The 21,238-nt window shown below is 47.6% G+C and overlaps 1 protein-coding gene across 3 annotated transcripts in view; it reads right to left on the reverse strand.

Annotated features, from left to right (window-relative positions):
* Positions 1–295: 295 nt before the first annotated feature.
* The window catches only part of LOC115203540 (probable palmitoyltransferase ZDHHC1), a 50,389-nt gene continuing 29,446 nt past the window's right edge, over positions 296–21,238 (reverse strand). For 2 of the 3 annotated variants that reach the window (XM_029768319.1, XM_029768318.1), the window contains exons 8-11: positions 14,580–14,671; positions 5,495–5,603; positions 4,198–4,300; positions 296–987 (exon numbers count right to left, since the gene is read on the reverse strand). In XM_029768319.1, coding sequence (XP_029624179.1) covers positions 413–987; positions 4,198–4,300; positions 5,495–5,603; positions 14,580–14,671 — 879 coding nt within the window. In that variant the 3' untranslated portion in view covers positions 296–412. The remainder of the gene's footprint in view (positions 988–4,197; positions 4,301–5,494; positions 5,604–14,579; positions 14,672–21,238) is intronic. The other variant, XM_029768320.1, reaches the window with a different exon arrangement.

Consider the following 21,238-nt stretch of genomic DNA (forward strand, 5'->3'; position numbering starts at 1 on the left):
GACAGACAATGAGCCAGCCAGCCAGCCAGCCAGTCAGACAGACAATCAGCCAGCCAGTCAGCCAGCCAGCCAGTCAGACAATCAGCCAGCCAGCCAGTTACGCAGCTGGCTAGCCAGCCAGCCAGTCAGACAGACAGTCAGTCAGCCAGTCAGTTACATAGCCAGCTAGCCAGCCAGCCAGCCACACAGCCAGCCAGCCAGTTACGCAGCCAGCTAGCCAGCCAACCAGTCAATCAGACAGACAGACAGTCAGTCAGCCAGTTACACGGCCAGCTAGCCAGCCAGTCAGTTACATAGCCAGCCAGACAGTCAGTCAGCCAGCCAGCCAGCTAGCTACACAGCCAGCCAGCCCTCCAGCCCAGGGTGCAGTGCTCCATCCTGGGGCCCAGTGGTCCATCCTCGGGGAGCTAGTCTACGCCATTGGGGTGCCTGCCCTGGAGCTATGGTTGGAGCTGGGCCCAGGACCAGGCTGCTCCAGGCCTCTCCTGCTGGCCTGCCTGCTGCTGCGTTTGTTGTCCCGTGGCTGTGCTCCTCCTCCCGGCTGTCCACTACTCCTACTAACGTAAACGGTAGGAGGCTGGGCGGCCATCTCAAACCTCTGCTCCCCTCCTCCCCCTGTCCTGCTGCTGTGTGTGGAGGTCTTTCTCTTGGTGCGGGGCTGGGGCGAGGGATGGGGTCGGGCTGCAGGCAGCAGTAGAGAGCGTTGAGAAGACGATCCAGCTGCAGCGGTCCTACCCGTATACGTCCCTGCCATGGCGGAGGTGCCCAGTCGTGCCAGGGCCACGGGGATCTCCTCCAGGGACTCTGCAGAGTCAGAGTGATACTCAGCAGGGGGCCCGGCGGGCAGCACGGGGCCAGGTTGGAGACCAGGCTGTAGGGAGCTAGGGGGGGGCAGGGAGGCCCGCAGGGGGAAGGGGAGGTGCTGGCTCAGGGAGCTGGACAGGTGGCACACGGACGTGGGGACTGGAGTTACACTGCAGGACTCTACTGGAGAACAGGACAGGAGAGGAGGAGGACAGAGAGGGGAGGAGGACAGAGAGGAGGACAGCAGAGGATGACAGAGAGGAGAAGAGAGAAGGACAGGAGGAGGACAGAGAGGAAGAGGACAGAGAGGAGAAGAGAGAAGGACAGAGAGGAAGAGGACATCAGAGGAGAACAGAGAGGAGGAGGACAGAAAGGAGAAGAGAGAAGGACAGGAGGAGGACAGAGAGAAGAGGAGGAGGACAGAAAGGAGAAGAGAGAAGGACAGGAGGAGGACAGAGAGGAAGAGGACAGAGAGGAGAAGAGAGAAGGACAGAGAGGAAGAGGACATCAGAGGAGAACAGAGAGGAGGAGGACAGAAAGGAGAAGAGAGAAGGACAGGAGGAGGACAGAGAGAAGAGGAGGAGGACAGAAAGGAGAAGAGAGAAGGACAGGAGGAGGACAGCGAGGAGGAGGACAGCAGAGGAGAACAGAGAGGAGAGGACGGGACAGAAAGGAGAAGAGAGAAGGACAGGAGGAGGACAGGAAAGGGACAGACATTCACATCACAGAGCTGCTACTCAATATACATGAGCATAGAAATAGAATCAATAGAACAGGTCTCCAACCTCTCACCGTGGCGATTTGACTGGAACACTAAACTCATGGGTACACAAAAAATGGCTGTCCATTATGGCACCATTGACTTGAAAAGGGGAAGCCTGTTCTACTTGTTCTAGTTCTGTAGTATGACCTCGTTATAATGTCTTAGAATCATCTCATAATGACTAAATAACAGACAATTTGAGACTGTTGACAATTGTAGAGATGACATATTAAACCTTGTTATAAGACATTATAAAGGCTCATACATGCTTTTAACACATTCTAAAGCATTCTTTTTAACACAGAGTTTATGTTTACCAACAGATACACTCATGTCACTTCAAGTAGCAGAGGACTGACTAATTCTTTATCAGCATGTCAAGTAGCAGAGGACTGACTAATGCTATATCAGCATGTCAAGTAGCAGAGGACTGACTAATGCTTTATCAGCATGTCAAGTAGCAGAGGACTGACTAATGCTTTATCAGCATGTCAAGTAGCAGAGGACTGATTAACGCTTTATCAGCATGTCAAGTAGCAGAGGACTGACTAATGCTATATCAGCATGTCAAGTAGCAGAGGACTGACTAATGCTTTATCAGCATGTCAAGTAGCAGAGGACTGACTAATGCTTTATCAGCATGTCAAGTAGCAGAGGACTGACTAATGCTATATCAGCATGTCAAGTAGTTGAGGACTGACTAATGCTATATCAGCATGTCAAGTAGCAGAGGGCTGACTAATGCTATATCAGCATGTCAAGTAGCAGAGGACTGACTAATGCTATATCAGCATGTCAAGTAGCAGAGGACTGACTAATGCTTTATCAGCATGTCAAGTAGCAGAGGACTGACTAATGCTATATCAGCATGTCAAGTAGCAGAGGACTGACTAATGCTATATCAGCATGTCAAGTAGCAGAGGACTGACTAATGCTATATCAGCATGTCAAGTAGAAGAGGACTGACTAATGCTTTATCAGCATGTCAAGTAGCAGAGGACTGACTAATGCTTTATCAGCATGTCAAGTAGCAGAGGACTGACTAATGCTTTATCAGCATGTCAAGTAGAAGAGGACTGACTAATGCTATATCAGCATGTCAAGTAGCAGATGACTGACTAATGCTTTATCAGCATGTCAAGTAGCAGAGGACTGACTAATGCTTTATCAGCATTGAAGTAGCAGAGGACTGACTAATGCTATATCAGCATGTCAAGTAGCAGGGGACTGACTAATGCTTTATCAGCATGTCAAGTAGCAGAGGACTGACTAATGCTTTATCAGCATGTCAAGTAGCAGAGGACTGACTAATGCTTTATCAGCATGTCAAGTAGCAGAGGACTGACTAACGCTTTATCAGCATGTCAAGTAGCAGGGGACTGACTAATGCTTTATCAGCATGTCAAGTAGCAGAGGACTGACTAATGCTTTATCAGCATGTCAAGTAGCAGGGGACTGACTAATGCTATATCATTTTTTTAATGTATTATTATGCCAATTAGATTTCAGCGGGAGCACGGACATCGACCTTAGGGGGTTAAGGTTAGGGGTAAGGTTACAATTAGGGTTAGGTTTACGGTTAGGGGTTAGGGAAAATAGGATTTTGAATGGAAATCTATTTCAGGTCCGCACAAGGATAGTAAAACCTAAAAGCGTGTGGTTCTGTAGTGTTGAAGGCCGGGGCTTTGTGTGTGTGGTCTCACCAGGTTCTGTAGTGTTGAAGGCTGGGGCTTTGTGTGTGTGGTTCTGTAGTGTTGAAGGCTGGGGCTTGTGTGTGTGGTTCTGTAGTGTTGAAGGCCGGGGCTTTGTGTGTCTGGTTCTGTAGTGTTGAAGGCTGGGGCTTTGTGTGTGTGGTCTCACCAGGTTCTGTAGTGTTGAAGGCTGGGGCTTTGTGTGTGTGGTTCTGTAGTGTTGAAGGCTGGGGCTTTGTGTGTGTGGTTCTGTAGTGTTGAAGGCCGGGGCTTTGTGTGTGTGGTTCTGTAGTGTTGAAGGCTGGGGCTTTGTGTGTCTGGTTCTGTAGTGTTGAAGGCTGGGGCTTTGTGTGTGTGGTCTCACCAGGTTCTGTAGTGTTGAAGGCTGGGGCTTTGTGTGTGTGGTTCTGTAGTGTTGAAGGCCGGGGCTTTGTGTGTGTGGTTCTGTAGTTTTCAAGGCCGGGGCTTTGTGTGTGTGGTTCTGTAGTGTTGAAGGCTGGGGCTTTGTGTGTCTGGTTCTGTAGTGTTGAAGGATGGGCCTTTGTGTGTGTGGTTCTGTAGTGTTGAAGGCTGGGGCTTTGTGTGTGTGGTTCTGTAGTGTTGAAGGCCGGGGCTTTGTGTGTGTGGTTCTGTAGTGTTGAAGGCTGGGGCTTTGTGTGTCTGGTTCTGTAGTGTTGAAGGATGGGCCTTTGTGTGTGTGGTTCTGTAGTGTTGAAGGATGGGCCTTTGTGTGTGTGGTTCTGTAGTGTTGAAGGCTGGGGCTTTGTGTGTCTGGTTCTGTAGTGTTGAAGGATGGGCCTTTATGTGTGTGGTTCTGTAGTGTTGAAGGCTGGGGCTTTGTGTGTGTGGTCTCACCAGGTTCTGTAGTGTTGAAGGCTGGGGCTTTGTGTGTGTGGTTCTGTAGTGTTGAAGGCTGGGGCTTTGTGTGTGTGGTCTCACCAGGTTCTGTAGTGTTGAAGGCCGGGTCTCTGTTGCTGCTGGTCTCAGTGGAACGGTCGTTGATCACCTCCGCCGGCACTTTGTGGACTTTCTTCTTTTTCTTCTGCAAACACACAGGAGACCAGGAAGCATCATTCAACACACACATGGTCCACATGATGGTCAGAGACCAGGAAGCATCATTCAACACACACATGGTCCACATGATGGTCAGAGACCAGGAAGCATCATTCAAAACACACACATGGTCCACATGATGGTCAGAGACTAGGAAGCATCATTCAACACACACATAGTTCACATGATGGTCAGAGACCAGGAAGCATCATTCAACACACATATGGTCCACATGATGGTCAGAATGAAGGATGTTGGTTTCCATGATTGCCTTAATTTCTTACCCTTGTTTATGTGTTCTCTCATACATTGCGCGTGTGTGTGTGTACCTGGATGTGTGTTTGTGGTGCAGCTCTGTGCTCAGTAGAGACGGTGTGTGTATGTGTGTGTGTGTGTGTGTGTACCTGGATGTGTTTTCGTGGTGCAGCTCTGTGCTCTGCAGAGACGGTGTGTGTGTGTGTGTGTGTGTGTGTGTACCTGGATGTGTTTTCGTGGTGCAGCTCTGTGCTCTGTAGAGACGGTGTGTGTGTGTGTGTGTGTGTGTGTGTGTGTGTGTGTGCGTACCTGGATGTGTTTTCGTGGTGCAGCTCTGTGCTCAGTAGAGACGGTGTGTGTGTGTGTGTGTGTGTGTGCGTACCTGGATGTGTGTTTGTGGTGCAGCTCTGTGCTCTGTAGAGACGGTGTGTGTGTGTGTGTGTGTGTGTACCTGGATGTGTTTTCGTGGTGCAGCTCTGTGCTCTGTAGAAATGGTGTGTGTGTGTGTGTGTGTGTGCGTACCTGGATGTGTGTTTGTGGTGCAGCTCTGTGCTCAGTAGAGACGGTGTGTGTGTGTGTGTGTGTGTGTGTGTGTACCTGGATGTGTTTTCGTGGTGCAGCTCTGTGCTCTGTAGAGATGGTGTGTGTGTGTGTGTGTGTGTGTGTGTGTGTGTGTGCGTACCTGGATGTGTGTTTGTGGGGCACCTCTGTGCTCAGTAGAGACGGTGTGTGTGTGTGTGTGTACCTGGATGTATTTTCGTGGTGCAGCTCTGTGCTCAGTAGAGACGGTGTGTGTGTGTGTGTGTGTGTGTGTGTGTGTGTGTGTGTGTACCTGGATGTGTGTTTGTGGTGTAGCTCTGTGCTCAGTAGAGACGGTGTGTGTGTGTGTGTGTGTGTGTGTGTGTGTGTGTGTGTGTGTGTGTACCTGGATGTGTTTTCGTGGTGCAGCTCTGTGCTCTGTAGAGACGCTGGGTAACTGTTCCTCTTCAGCCATCCTGCTGGATGAACTATGAACTCTGCCGTTGCCATAGTACCTGACCCGCAACACAGACAGGGAAGTTACAACACCCACTATAACAGTCACCTCTCACTGCCAACTGTGCCAAAGACAGAGACAAAGTAAAAGCCAGGGTGAGTTAGCACTTTGACGACAGGATTTTACTGTAGATTCGGACGGTTTTAAGTGAACAAAATTAGCCAGTCCTATTTAAAAATTTCTGCCATGCCCCAAGTCTTCCAGCCAGGTTTGGCCAGTAGTAAATCTGGCAGGGACCCCTCTGAGTCTGTTTGTCTTCTTAGTGCTGTCTGACTGGTCGTTGTTTAGTCTGGATGGGAGTCTGTTGTCCTCTTAGTGCTGTCTGGCTGGTCGTTGTTTAGTCTGGATGTGAGTCTGTTGTCCTCTTAGTGCTGTCTGGCTGGTCGTTGTTTAGTCTGGTGTGAGTCTGTTTGTCCTCTTAGTGCTGTCTGGCTGGTCGTTGTTTAGTCTGGATGTGAGTCTGTTTGTCTTCTTAGTGCTGTCTGGCTGGTCGTTGTTTTGTCTGGATATTTTCGAAGACTGTGTTAGCGGCACCTTCCCAGCTTAATGAGCTTTTAATGTAGCTAGCTAACTGACTGGAGCACAGCTTCTACCATGCAAATCAGGAATGTTGTGGTTAAAGCACTCAGGTTCCCATTCTGCTAGCAGTAGGAACGCATTCTGTTAGCATAGCACCCGTATGAACACATTCTGTTAGCATAGCAGCTGTAGGAACACATTCTGTTAGCATAGCAGCGGTAGGAACGCATTCTGTTAGCATAGCAGCGGTAGGAACACATTCTGTTAGCATAGCAGCGGTAGAAACACATTCTGTTAGCATAGCAGCGGTAGGAACACATTCTGTTAGCATGGCAGCGGTAATAACACATTCTGTTAGCATGGCAGCGGTAGGAACACATTCTGTTAGCATAGCAGCGGTAGGAACACATTCTGTTAGCATGGCAGCGGTAGGAACACAACACATTCTGTTAGCATAGCAGCGGTAGGAACACAACACATTCTGTTAGCATAGCAGCGGTAGGAACACAATACATTCTGTTAGCATAGCAGCGGTAGTAACACAATACATTCTGTTAGCATAGCAGCGGTAGGACCACATTCTGTTAGCATAGCAGAGGTAGGAACACAACACATTCTGTTAGCATAGCAGCGGTAGGAACACATTCTGTTAGCATAGCAGCGGTAGGAACCCATTCTGTTAGCATAGCAGCGGTAGAAAAACAATAAATTCTGTTAGCATAGCAGCGGTAGGAACACAATACATTCTGTTAGCATAGCAGCGGTAGGAACACAATACATTCTGTTAGCATAGCAGCGGTAGGAACACAATACATTCTGTTAGCATAGCAGCGGTAGGAACACAATACATTCTGTTAGCATAGCAGCGGTAGGAACACAATACATTCTGTTAGCATAGCAACGGTAGCAACACATTTACATTTATGTCATTTAGCAGACGCTCTTATCCAGAGCGACTTACAAATTGGTGCATTCACCTTATGATATCCAGTGGAACAACCACTTTACAATAGTACATCTATATCTTTTTTTTGGGGGGGGGGTTAGAAGGATTACTTTATCCTATCCCAGGTATTCCTTAAAGAGGTGGGGTTTCAGGTGTCTACGGAAGGTGGTGATTGACTTCGCTGTCCTGGCGTCGTGAGGGAGCTTGTTCCACCATTGGGGTGCCAGAGCAGCGAACAGTTTTGACTGGGCTGAGCGGGAACTGTGCTTCCTCAGAGGTAGGGGGGCCAGCTGGCCAGAGGTGGATGAACGCAGTGCCCTTCTTTGGGTGTAGGGACTGATCAGAGCCTGAAGGTACGGAGGTGCCGTTCCCCTCACAGCTCCGTAGGCAAGCACCATGGTCTTGTAGCAGATGCGAGCTTCAACTGGAAACCAGTGGAGTGTGCGGAGGAGCGGGGTGACGTGAGAGAACTTGGGAAGGTTGAACACCAGACGGGCTGCGGCATTCTGGATGAGTTGTAGGGGTTTAATGGCACAGACAGGGAGCCCCGCCAACAGCGAGTTGCAGTAATCCAGACGAGAGATGACAAGTGCCTGGATTAGGACCTGCGCCGCTTCCTGTGTGAGGCAGGGTCGTACTCTGCGAATGTTGTAGAGCATGAACCTACAGCATCGGGTCACCGCTGCTACATTCTGTTAGCATAGCAGCGGTAGGAACACAACACATTCTGTTAGCATAGCAGCGGTGGTATATTTGTATTAACAGCTCAGGTGGAATGCCATCCAGGCCAGGTGATTTGTAGTAACAGCTCAGGTGGAATGCCATCCTGGCCAGGTGATTTGTATTAACAGCTCAAGTAGAATGCCATCCAGGCAAGGTGATTTGTAGTAACAGCTCAGGTGGAATGCCATCCTGGCCAGGTGATTTGTAGTAACAGCTCAGGTGGAATGCCATCCTGGCCAGGTGATTTGTAGTAACAGCTCAGGGGGAATGCCATCCAGGCCAGGTGATTTGTAGTAACAGCTCAGGTAGAATGCCATCCAGGCCAGGTGATTTGTAGTAACAGCTCAGGTGGAATGGGGGAGGGGGCGTGTAGACCTGTAGCCAGGTAGACTTCACCGAAATTCCTCTGCCTCTTTATGCCGAGGTGAAGGAGAGTTTCTAAGCGTTGAAAGTAAGTCGCAGGGTAACGGGATAGATCAGAAAAGACGGTATGCCCTGCGGGTACAACTCCCTCTGGACATCTGCAAATGCTTTCCTTTCGCTTGGTGAAGGCAACTGTAGTCTGCATAAAAACGTATGGTTCTCCCGCCATCTTGGACGGGCGCATTCTTTCTTGCTTCCAGCGCTCCTTGTAGAATAGCGTTGAGGTCTTGGTATCGGAGAACGTTGAAGAGCATGAAGGTCTGGGGGTTGTCCTTCTTTGTATTTTGGTTGTAGATCCTGTGAACCCTTTCCATTTGAATCGGAGTAGTACCAAGTGACGGAATCCATTTGGGAAGGATTTCTTGCAGGAAAGCAATCGCATCACCTCCCTCTCCCCCGGTTTGTAGAAATCCCCATGACCCTCACGTTATTGCGTCTGTCTTGATCCTCAAGCGATGCCATTTTTGAACCCGCATCTTCTCAAAATCCAAAGTGCAGATGTTTACGTCCCTTTTTAGGCTCCTTTTGTCTCAGTCTGAATGTGATGCACCTTTTCTATTAAATCTGGAACTGATTCCAGGTCCATCTGATCTCAAAAAAAGGTAACAACTTGTTCCCTCACTACTGCTTGAATTGCTGCACCAACAGGACGTGTAACCACCTCCTCCAACCTCTCCTGTTGTTCAGCTAAAGCTAACGAGACGCCGTTGCTAAAGCTAACGAGACGCCGTTGCTAAAGCTAACGAGACGCCGTTGCTAAAGCTAACAAGATGCCGTTGCTAAAGCTAACGAGACGCCGTTGCTAAAGCTAACAAGATGCCGTTGCTAAAGCTAACGAAACGCCGTTGCTAAGGCTAACAAGATGCCGTTGCTAAAGCTAACGAGATGCCGTTGCTAAAGCTAACGAAACACCGTTGCTAAAGCTAACAAGATGCCGTTGCTAAAGCTAACGAGATGCCGTTGCTAAAGCTAGCATCAGTAGTAACAGTTGTATCAGTTGTTTTCTGGTTGTTTATTTGACATTTTTGGGTGGGTGAACCCGTATGTTTCTTGCCCCCCCCCCCCAGACATTTTCACCGACATTTAAACTAGAAAGTATAAAACCTTGGAAGTAGATAACCTCAATAGAAATATAGAATGATGAATTGTCGCCAGGAGTCTCCAGTCTTCTGACCGTTGCGTTTTTGTAGGTCACGTAACTCTCCAATGCCCAGCCTTTCTGAAGGAGCCATTTAGCCATGAGGATGAATGTATGACCTTGTGTGAGAGAGTATAATGTATAGTGTTATTAGTGTGTCCCTCTGCTTGACTGATAGACTTACATCAGAGGTCCACCTCCATAATACACCACTATCACTTTCCTGTTGCTCTCCTCCTTACTGTACTTCTATCCCAAAATGGCACCCTTTCCCCTATAACACTCTGGTCTAAATTAGGGCACTAAATAGGGAATAGGGTGCCATTTGGGACACAGCAGCAGACTGTCATTAAAGTCATGGGAAAATTGTTTTATTTTGCTTTCACCATGGAGACAAAGAGAGAATTTGTCATGGTCACAGTCGTCGTAAGTTATGATGAAATGACGTGTTAATGCTAAACACTGTTTATTGTGTGTCAGTTATGAAAACATGACAAACCTGCCTGGAGGGATAATTGACGTTGCATCACAAACGGGCACCGTATGTAGTGCACTACTTTTGACCAGGGTGGAATAGGGTGCCATTTGGGACACTACTTAGGCTACCGAAGAACCCAACTACACATATCCACTCAAATAATGATCTTAAAATACTTTGACACTCTTTGAAAGTGTGTGGACGCCCCAAGAACAATAAAACACAAGGTCAATTTTTATGACTGAAATATGGTTCCAGTCATCCAGTTTAAAAAAGAAGCAGGGATTTCAGACTAAGAGCCGGTCCGTTTGTTTTGATTGGTCTTCCCTATTTGAGACGGCAGAGAGAGAGATAACAACCAGCAGTACAGAGAGAGAGATAACAACCAGCAGCACAGAGAGAGATAACAACCAGCAGTACAGAGAGAGAGAGATTTTTTTATTGTTTTGATTGGTTTTCCCTATTTGAGACGGCAGAGAGAGATAGCAACCAGCAGTACAGAGAGAGAGATAACAACCAGCAGTACAGAGAGAGAGAGATAGCAACCAGCAGTGCATAGAGAGAGATAGCAACCAGCAGTACAGAGAGAGAGATAACAACCAGCAGTGCAGAGAGAGAGAGAGATAACAATCAGCAGTGCAGAGAGAGAGATAACAACCAGCAGTACAGAGAGAGAGATAACAACCAGCAGTACAGAGAGCGAGATAACAACCAGCAGTACAGAGAGATAACAACCAGCAGTACAGAGAGAGAGATAACAACCAGCAGTGCGGAGAGAGAGAGATAACAACCAGCAGTACAGAGAGAGATAACAACCAGCAGTACAGAGAGAGAGAGATGACAACCAGCAGTACAGAGAGAGATAACAACCAGCAGTACAGAGAGAGCGAGATAACAACCAGCAGTACAGAGAGAGAGATAACAACCAGCAGTACAGAGAGAAAGATAACAACCAGCAGTACAGAGAGAGATAACAACCAGTAGTACAGAGAGAGAGATAACAACCAGCAGCACAGAGAGAGATAACAACCAGCAGCACAGAGAGATAACAACCAGCAGCACAGAGAGAGATAACAACCAGCAGTACAGGGAGAGATAACAACCAGCAGTACAGAGAGAGAGATAACAACCAGCAGTACAGAGAGAGAGATAACAACCAGCAGCACAGAGAGAGATAACAACCAGCAGCGCAGAGAGAGATAACAGCCAGCAGCACAGAGAGAGAGATAACAACCAGCAGTACAGAGAGAGATAACAACCAGTAGTACAGAGAGAGAGAGAGATAACAACCAGCAGCACAGAGAGAGATAACAACCAGCAGTACAGAGAGAGATAAGAACCAGCAGCACAGAGAGAGATAACAACCAGCAGCACAGAGAGAGATAACAACCAGCAGTACAGAGAGAGAGATAACAACCAGCAGTACAGAGAAAAAGAGATAACAACCAGCAGCAGAGAGAGAGAGATAACAACCAGCAGCACAGAGAGAGATAACAACCAGCAGCACAGAGAGAGATAACAACCAGCAGTACAGAGAGAGAGAGATAACAACCAGCAGTACAGAGAGAGAGATAACAACCAGCAGTACAGAGAGAGAGATAACAACCAGTAGTACAGAGAAAGAGAGAAAACAACCAGCAGCACAGAGAGAGATAACAACCAGCAGTACAGAGAGAGATAACAACCAGCAGCACAGAGAGAGATAACAACCAGCAGCACAGAGAGAGATAACAACCAGCAGTACAGAGAGAGAGAGATAACAACCAGCAGCACAGAGAGAGATAACAACCAGCAGCGCAGAGAGAGATAACAGCCAGCAGTACAGAGAGAGAGATAACAACCAGCAGTACAGAGAGAGAGATAACAACCAGTAGTACAGAGAAAGAGAGAAAACAACCAGCAGCACAGAGAGAGATAACAACCAGCAGTACAGAGAGAGATAACAACCAGCAGCACAGAGAGAGATAACAACCAGCAGCACAGAGAGAGATAACAACCAGCAGTACAGAGAGAGAGAGATAACAACCAGCAGTACAGAGAGAGAGATAACAACCAGCAGTACAGAGAGAGAGAGATAACAACCAGCAGCAGAGAGAGAGAGATAACAACCAGCAGCACAGAGAGAGATAACAACCAGCAGTACAGAGAGAGAGATAACAACCAGCAGTACAGAGAGAGAGATAACAACCAGCAGTACAGAGAGAGAGATAACAACCAGCAGTACAGAGGGAATGTCTTATTATCAGAAATAAGGAGAGATTACTGACTCACATCACTGAGAGAGAGAGAGAGAGAGAGATATTATGGAACTGTCAAACAACACTAATTGTATTAGTCACATTACACACCATGACACATCACAGCCCAGCTCCACACTACAGAACAGAACACACCACTAGTGTCGGTCCAAACCTCGTATAACCAGTTCTGTTGTCTTTCCCACTAGTGTCAGTCCAAACCTCATAGAACCAGTTCTGTTGTCTTTCCCACTAGTGTAGGTCCAAACCTCATAGAACCAGTTCTGTTGTCTTTCCCACTAGTGTAGGTCCAAACCTCATAGAACCAGTTCTGTTGTCTGTCCCACTAGTGTAGGTCCAAACCTCATAGAACCAGTTCTGTTGTCTTTCCCACTAGTGTAGGTCCAAACCTCATAGAACCAGTTCTGTTGTCTTTCCCACTAGTGTCGGTCCAAACCTCATAGAACCAGTTCTGTTGTCTTTCCCACTAGTGTCAGTCCAAACCTCATAGAACCAGTTCTGTTGTCGTTCCCACTAGTGTAGGTCCAAACCTCATAGAACCAGTTCTGTTGTCTTTCCCACTAGTGTAGGTCCAAACCTCATAGAACCAGTTCTGTTGTCTTTCCCACTAGTGTCGGTCCAAACCTCATAGAACCAGTTCTGTTGTCTTTCCCACTAGTGTAGGTCCAAACCTCATAGAACCAGTTCTGTTGTCTGTCCCACTAGTGTCGGTCCAAACCTCATAGAACCAGTTCTGTTGTCGTTCCCACTAGTGTAGGTCCAAACCTCATAGAACCAGTTCTGTTGTCTGTCCCACTAGTGTAGGTCCAAACCTCATAGAACCAGTTCTGTTGTCTGTCCCACTAGTGTAGGTCCAAACCTCATAGAACCAGTTCTGTTGTCGTTCCCACTAGTGTAGGTCCAAACCTCATAGAACCAGTTCTGTTGTCGTTCCCACTAGTGTAGGTCCAAACCTCATAGAACCAGTTCTGTTGTCGTTCCCACTAGTGTAGGTCCAAACCTCATAGAACCAGTTCTGTTGTCTGTCCCACTAGTGTAGGTCCAAACCTCATAGAACCAGTTCTGTTGTCTGTCCCACTAGTGTAGGTCCAAACCTCATAGAACCAGTTCTGTTGTCGTTCCCACTAGTGTAGGTCCAAACCTCATAGAACCAGTTCTGTTGTCGTTCCCACTAGTGTAGGTCCAAACCTCATAGAACCAGTTCTGTTGTCGTTCCCACTAATGTAGGTCCAAACCTCATAGAACCAGTTCTGTTGTCGTTCCCACTAGTGTAGGTCCAAACCTCATAGAACCAGTTCTGTTGTCTTTCCCACTAGTGTAGGTCCAAACCTCATAGAACCAGTTCTGTTGTCTTTCCCACTAGTGTCGGTCCAAACCTCATAGAACCAGTTCTGTTGTCTTTCCCACTAGTGTCGGTCCAAACCTCATAGAACCAGTTCTGTTGTCGTTCCCACTAGTGTAGGTCCAAACCTCATAGAACCAGTTCTGTTGTCTTTCCCACTAGTGTAGGTCCAAACCTCATAGAACCAGTTCTGTTGTCGTTCCCACTAGTGTAGGTCCAAACCTCATAGAACCAGTTCTGTTGTCTTTCCCACTAGTGTCGGTCCAAACCTCATAGAACCAGTTCTGTTGTCTTTCCCACTAGTGTAGGTCCAAACCTCATAGAACCAGTTCTGTTGTCTGTCCCACTAGTGTAGGTCCAAACCTCATAGAACCAGTTCTGTTGTCTTTCCCACTAGTGTCGGTCCAAACCTCATAGAACCAGTTCTGTTGTCTGTCCCACTAGTGTCGGTCCAAACCTCATAGAACCAGTTCTGTTGTCTTTCCCACTAGTGTCGGTCCAAACCTCATAGAACCAGTTCTGTTGTCTTTCCCACTAGTGTCGGTCCAAACCTCATAGAACCAGTTCTGTTGTCTGTCCCACTAGTGTAGGTCCAAACCTCATAGAACCAGTTCTGTTGTCTGTCCCACTAGTGTAGGTCCAAACCTCATAGAAACAGTTCTGTTGTCTGTCCCACTAGTGTCGGTCCAAACCTCATAGAACCAGTTCTGTACTACAGACAGACATCATCCTGTGTGTTTGGACTAAAACAAGATATCAACAGTTTTTACAAGCCAGTTAAAAAGGGGAACATCCCACTAAAGAGAATTAAAGTGTTTATTCTTTAACGAGGTAACGGGCAGATTTACAGAACCACTACTAAACAAACTAAAGGCTGTCCAAGGCACCGGAGGGACTGAGGTGCATGGATGAAACCCCAGCAGCCAGTAAAAGGGGGGAGATGCCCATTTTTCATTCAGAACCACCACTAGGGTTGCAAAATTCCGGTAACGTTCCCCAAATTCTCAGGTTTTCCAGAAATCCCTGTCAGGAGGGAATACGCAGGAAATTCAGGAGTCCTCCACGCAGGAAAACCAGCAATGGGAATTATGGGAAAGTTAGTGGAATTTTGCAACTTTAACCACTAGAGAACAGAATAACAACTCACTCTAAACCCCCCCGCGCTGCAGCCATGGTGGTAGGATCCTCCACGTCCATCTCAGGGTTGGTATAGCCCAGCGTCCCCGAGTAGCTTACATTCTGAGAGAGAGAGAGAGAGAGAGAGAGAGAGAGAGAGAGAGAGAGAGAGAGAGAGAGAGAGAGAGAGAGAGAGAGAGAGGAGAGAGAGAGAGAGAGAGAGAGAGAGAGAGAGAGAGAGAGAGAGAGAGAGAGAGAGAGAGAGAGAGAGAGAGAGAGAGAGAGAGAGAGAGAGAGAGAGAGTTAAAGAGAGAGTTAAAGAGAAGGAGGGAGAGAGAGAGAGAGAGGTAGGGAGAGTTAAAGAGAAGGAGGGAGAGTTAGAGAGAGAGGTAGGGAGAGTTAGAGAGAGAGGTAGGGAGAGTTAGAGAGAGAGGTAGGGAGAGTTAAAGAGAAGGAGGGAGAGGGGGAGAGAGAGAGAGGTAGGGAGAGTTAAAGAGAAGGAGGGAGAGGGGGAGAGAGAGAGGGAGAGAGTGAAATGGATAAATGGGGTGCTTTCATCAGGCCTCTGGCGTCATGGGACAGCCCTTCTCTACTGTTCTGAATAAAACCCCCACCTGAGGAAATCCTCACCAGGCCATGCGTACCTCGATCACCGAGGGGGCAAAGGTTTGAGTAGAGACCACCAAAAACCTGTCTAAGCTAAGGTTGTAATGGTTGTTGAATTCCTAACCAAACAACGTGGAGCATTGGCTACATGGGTGGAAATGGTTCAACTCTGAGACTATCGATCCCGACAGAATAAGAGCAAATCTTCCATACTAATTACTAGTCTGCAGCTGGAAATTATATCGACCTGGAATGCGAATACGGACAACCGCCAAAATATCTATTCTATAAGAACATTTTGGAATGGGACTCTGATGTATCCATTCTAACCACGAGAGACTTCATGGAAGCAGAGAGACGATCAGATGAACTTTCCAACAGAAAGACGGACGATGCCAACAGAGATCACGACGAAACACTGAGCGTAAATATATATTGATTGCAATTATTCCCGAATGAGTGAGCGTTCATGTGCAAAGGATTAGCATTTTAATTAATGTAATTAGCAACTGTTTAGGGACTCTTGTCTTTCCCGCCCTTTTCAGTCCACACCCACTTCCCTTTGTCCACCAAGCCGTCATATCAGCTTAGCCCATTAGGGAACCTCCCCTATCATTTCCTTGTAACCATATCTACTGTTTGTTTGTTTGTTTGTTTATGCATTTCTGTGATTATTTAGTTAGTTAGTAAATAAATGATTAAGACAATTGATGTATGGATGATTCATAGTGAAGACTGGGTTCATGCAGATAACCAACGACGTTCGGAATGAGACTGACGTGAGGTAAAGAATAATTCATTAATTAGAAGACTAATTGATCAGATATTAAAATATCTGAAGAGTTATATTAGGAAAATTATAACTTTGTAATCTGAAGATTTTCCTTGGTGCCCGACTTCCTAGTTAATTACATTTACATGATTAGTTTAATCACGTAATAATAATTACAGAGAATTGATTTGATAAAATAACAGTCTTCAATTTAATGATGACAAAGACACGACAGGGGAAACCGAAGAGACTACAGCAAGGAGGGTATCACTGACTGGACAGTACAGGAGAGACTGAAGAGACTACAGCAAGGAGGGTATCACTGACTGGACAGTACAGGAGAGACTGAAGAGACTACAGCAAGGAGGGTATCACTGACTGGACAGTACAGGAGAGACTGAAGAGACTACAGCAAGGAGGGTATCACTGACTGGACAGTACAGGAGAGACTGAAGAGACTACAGCAAGGATGGCATCACTGACTGGACACAGAGGAAAACTATCTCCTTAACGTTCAGCTTATTTCATTTCAGGGACGAGAAATGTAAAGCAGGCTTAAGTAATGGTGTTGAGAAAAGAGAGTCAGATATGTTCTGATGAATGTAGAACAGCATTAATAACAGCAGTGACAACATATCCCAGCCTGAACCCAACGACCATCTCTCCGCTGTTCTCATGGATTTAATCATGAGCCAGTCCAGATGGCAAACAGACAGGCTTTTAATATAGGCCTACCCTACTACGTCTGTCAACTCAATGGGAGCTGGTTACTACCAGTGTAGAACCAGAGTCTGATCAGGGTACTAACTTGTTCTGGTAACTACCAGTGTAGAACCAGAGTCTGATCAGGGTACTAACTTGTTCTGGTTACTACCAGTGTAGAACCAGAGTCTGATCAGGGTACTAACTTGTTCTGGTAACTACCAGTGTAGAACCAGAGTCTGGTCAGGGTACTAACTTGTTCTGGTAACTACCAGTGTAGAACCAGAGTCTGATCAGGGTACTAACTTGTTCTGGTTACTACCAGTGTAGAACCAGAGTCTGGTCAGGGTACTAACTTGTTCTGGTAACTACCAACTACTAACTGCCAGGTTTGGCTGGCAGGGTGAGGTTTCAGTGAGGTGTTTAGAGTCTGGGTGAGGTTTCAGTGAGGTGGTTAGAGTCTGGGTGAGGTTTCAGTGAGGTGGTTAGAGTCTGGGTGAGGTTTCAGTGAGGTGGTTAGAGTCTGGGTGAGGTTTCAGTGAGGTGGTTAGAGTCTGGGTGAGGTTTCAGTGAGGTGGTTAGAGTCTGGGTGAGGTTTCAGTGAGCCTCAGGGCTCAGCTTGGTGTTGGTTATGAGGAACCCTTGTGGTTTTGTCAGCCTGCTGTGAGTTATAGGAGAGCACTGTGGTTTATAAGGAGGGTTATAGTTCGGTTAGACAGAGAGATAGCGTCCCAAATGGCACCCTATTCCCTATATAGTGGTACTACTATAGACCAGAGCCCTACTCCCTATATAGTGCACTACTTTCAACAAGAGCCATATTCCCTTTAGAATGCACTACTTTCAACCAGAGCCCATGCCATTTGGGCCACAGCCAGAGTGGACTGGGCCGGGGCCAGAGCTGGGGTTTGACGGGACTACTGTGTGTGTGTGTGAGTGTGTGTGTGTGTGTGTGTGTGTGCTGCACGGCAGGTTTCTTTGTGAGTGTGCCAGGTGCAGGTGGTGGGTCGGTGTCCGTCCTGTTAGCTGCTGGGTTTTGGTCACTGCCAGACAGCCCACGCCAAGGCTAACAGAGCGTCACCACGGTTACCCAAACCCAGCATGCAGCTCAGACTGGGAGAGCAGCAAACGATCACAGGGCAGGGAGGTGTGTGTGTGTGTAAGTCTGCATTTGACAGCGTGATTGTGGGCAGGTGTGTCTTTGTGAAGCCAGGGTCAGTAACTACCAGGACACGTGTGAAGCCAGGGTCAGTAACTACCACTACACGTGTGAAGCCAGGGTCAGTAACTACCAGGACATGTGTGAAGCCAGGGTCAGTAACTACCAGGACACGTGTGAAGCCAGGGTCAGTAACTACCAGGACACGTGTGAAGCCAGGGTCAGTAACTATCACTACACGTGTGAAGCCAGGGTCAGTAACTACCACTACACGTGTGAAGCCAGGGTCAGTAATTACCAGGACACGTGTGAAGCCAGGGTCAGTAACTACCAGGACACGTGTGAAGCCAGGATCAGTAACTATCAGGACATGTGTGAAGCCAGGGTCAGTAACTACCAGGACACGTGTGAAGCCAGGGTCAGTAACTACCACTACACGTGTGAAGCCAGGGTCAGTAACTACCAGGACACGTGTGAAGCCAGGATCAGTAACTACCAGGACACGTGTGAAGTCAGGGTCAGTAACTATCACTACACGTGTGAAGCCAGGGTCAGTAACTACCACTACACGTGTGAAGCCAGGGTCAGTAACTACCAGGACACGTGTGAAGCCAGGGTCAGTAACTACCAGGACACGTGTGAAGCCAGGGTCAGTAACTACCACTACACGTGTGAAGCCAGGGTCAGTAACTACCAGGACACGTGTGAAACCAGGGTCAGTAACTACCAGGACACGTGTGAAGCCAGGGTCAGTAACTACCACTACACGTGTGAAGCCAGGGTCAGTAACTACCAGGACACGTGTGCAGCCAGGGTCAGTAACTACCAGGACACGTGTGAAGCCAGGGTCAGTAACTACCACTACACGTGTGAAGCCAGGGTCAGTAACTACCAGGACACGTGTGAAGCCAGGGTCAGTAACTACCAGGACACGTGTGAAGCCAGGGTCAGTAACTACCAGGACACGTGTGAAGCCAGGGTCAGTAACTATCACTACACGTGTGAAGCCAGGGTCAGTAACTACCAGGACACGTGTGAAGCCAGGGTCAGTAACTACCACTACACGTGTGAAGCCAGGGTCAGTAACTACCAGGACACGTGTGAAGCCAGGGTCAGTAACTACCAGGACACGTGTGAAGCCAGGATCAGTAACTACCAGGACACGTGTGAAGCCAGGGTCAGTAACTATCAGGACACGTGTGAAGCCAGTGTCAGTAACTACCAGGACACGTGTGAAGCCAGGGTCAGTAACTACCAGGACACGTGTGAAGCCAGGATCAGTAACTACCAGGACACGTGTGAAGCCAGTGTCAGTAACTATCAGAACACGTGTGAAGCCAGGGTCAGTAACTACCAGGACACGTGTGAAGTCAGGGTCAGTAACTACCACTACACGTGTGAAGCCAGGGTCAGTAACTACCAGGACACGTGTGAAGCCAGGGTCAGTAACTACCAGGACACGTGTGAAGCCAGGGTCAGTAACTACCAGGACACGTGTGAAGCCAGGGTCAGTAACTACCAGGACACGTGTGAAGCCAGGGTCAGTAACTACCACTACACGTGTGAAGCCAGGGACAGTAACTACCAGGACACGTGTGAAGCCAGGGTCAGTAACTACCAGGACACGTGTGAAGCCAGGGTCAGTAACTACCACTACACGTGTGAAGCCAGGGTCAGTAACTACCAGGACACGTGTGAAGCCAGGGTCAGTAACTACCACTACACGTGTGAAGCCAGGGTCAGTAACTATCACTACACGTGTGAAGCCAGGGTCAGTAACTATCACTACACGTGTGAAGCCAGGGTCAGTAACTACCAGGACACGTGTGAAGCCAGGGTCAGTAACTACCAGGACACGTGTGAAGCCAGGGTCAGTAACTACCAGGACATGTGTGAAGCCAGGGTCAGTAACTTCCACTACACGTTTGAAGCCAGGGTCAGCAACTACCAGGACACGTGTGAAGCCAGGGTCAGTAACTACCACTACACGTGTGAAGCCAGGGTCAGTAACTACCAGGACACGTGTGAAGCCAGGGTCAGTAACTACCAGGACACGTGTGAAGCCAGGGTCAGTAACTACCACTACACGTGTGAAGCCAGGGTCAGTAACTACCAGGACACGTGTGAAGCCAGGGTCAGTATCTACCAGGACACGTGTGAAGCCAGGGTCAGTAACTACCACTACACGTGTGAAGCCAGGGTCAGTAACTACCACTACACGTGTGAAGCCAGGGTTAGTAACTACCAGGACACGTGTGAAGCCAGGATCGGTAACTACCAGGACACGTGTGAAGCCAGGGTCAGTAACTACCACTACACGTGTGAAGCCAGGGTCAGTAACTACCAGGACACGTGTGAAGCCAGGATCTGACACATGTTCTGACGCACCAGGGCTGTCCACGTTGTGTGTCCCAAGTCGGTTCCACCGAAGTGGATGACTATCATGTATTCACGGCCACACCTCGTCTTGACAAGAGAGAATATTCTGGAACCCTTCCATTGAAAACAGCTCATCCATATTTCTCCCTCCTGTAGTCATCTAGCCAGCTACATTGTGTAATTGCATAGTAAATATTTGCTTCAGTAGGATTATGAGATAGGATCTTATCAATAAATAAAATAAATAAAAAACATTGTGAGGTGTTCACAAAGAGAGCATGTGTTAAACTGTATTATAATGTTATATAATCATGTTACATAATCACCTTCCGGTGTAAAAAAACATGGAAATTAAAAACTAAAAAACAATGTTTTGAGTGAGAATAGGCATTGGTCTAAAGCCCAAAAAAGAAAGGAAATTCACATGAGTACCACAATGCCTATTCCACCCATGCTCTACCAAGGTTTTCCAGCACCACAATGCCTATTCCACCCATGCTCTACCAAGGTTTTCCAGCACCACAATGCCTATTCCACCCATGCTCTACCAAGGTTTTTCAGCACCACAATGACTATTCCACCCATGCTCTACCAAGGTTTTCCAGCACCACAATGACTATTCCACCCATGCTCTACCAAGGTTTTCCAGCACCACAATGCCTATTCCACCCATGCTCACCCAAGGTTTTCCAGCACCACAATGCCTATTCCACCCATGCTCTACCAAGGTTTTCCAGCACCACAATGCCTATTCCACCCATGCTCTACCAAGGTTTCACAGCAGCACAATGCCTATTCCACCCATGCTCTACCAAGGTTTTCCAGCACCACAATGCCTACTTCACAGATGCTCTACCAAGGTTTTCCAGCACACAGCTTTGACCTGCTACAGTAACTATGTTGGTATTGTACTTCAAACTATGAGTAGGCAGGTTACTTAGGATTCAAACCTTCTCAAACAGTCTAATTCAATGGTATTTACAGCGTCTTGCTATTAAAATTATGTATATCGGTATAAATAATGAACAAAAATATAAAATCACAGGAATTACCAGTGACCTGCTCAATAAGG

This window comes from Salmo trutta, chromosome 12 (assembly GCF_901001165.1).
Source record: "Salmo trutta chromosome 12, fSalTru1.1, whole genome shotgun sequence".
Taxonomy (NCBI): Eukaryota; Metazoa; Chordata; class Actinopteri; order Salmoniformes; family Salmonidae; genus Salmo; species Salmo trutta.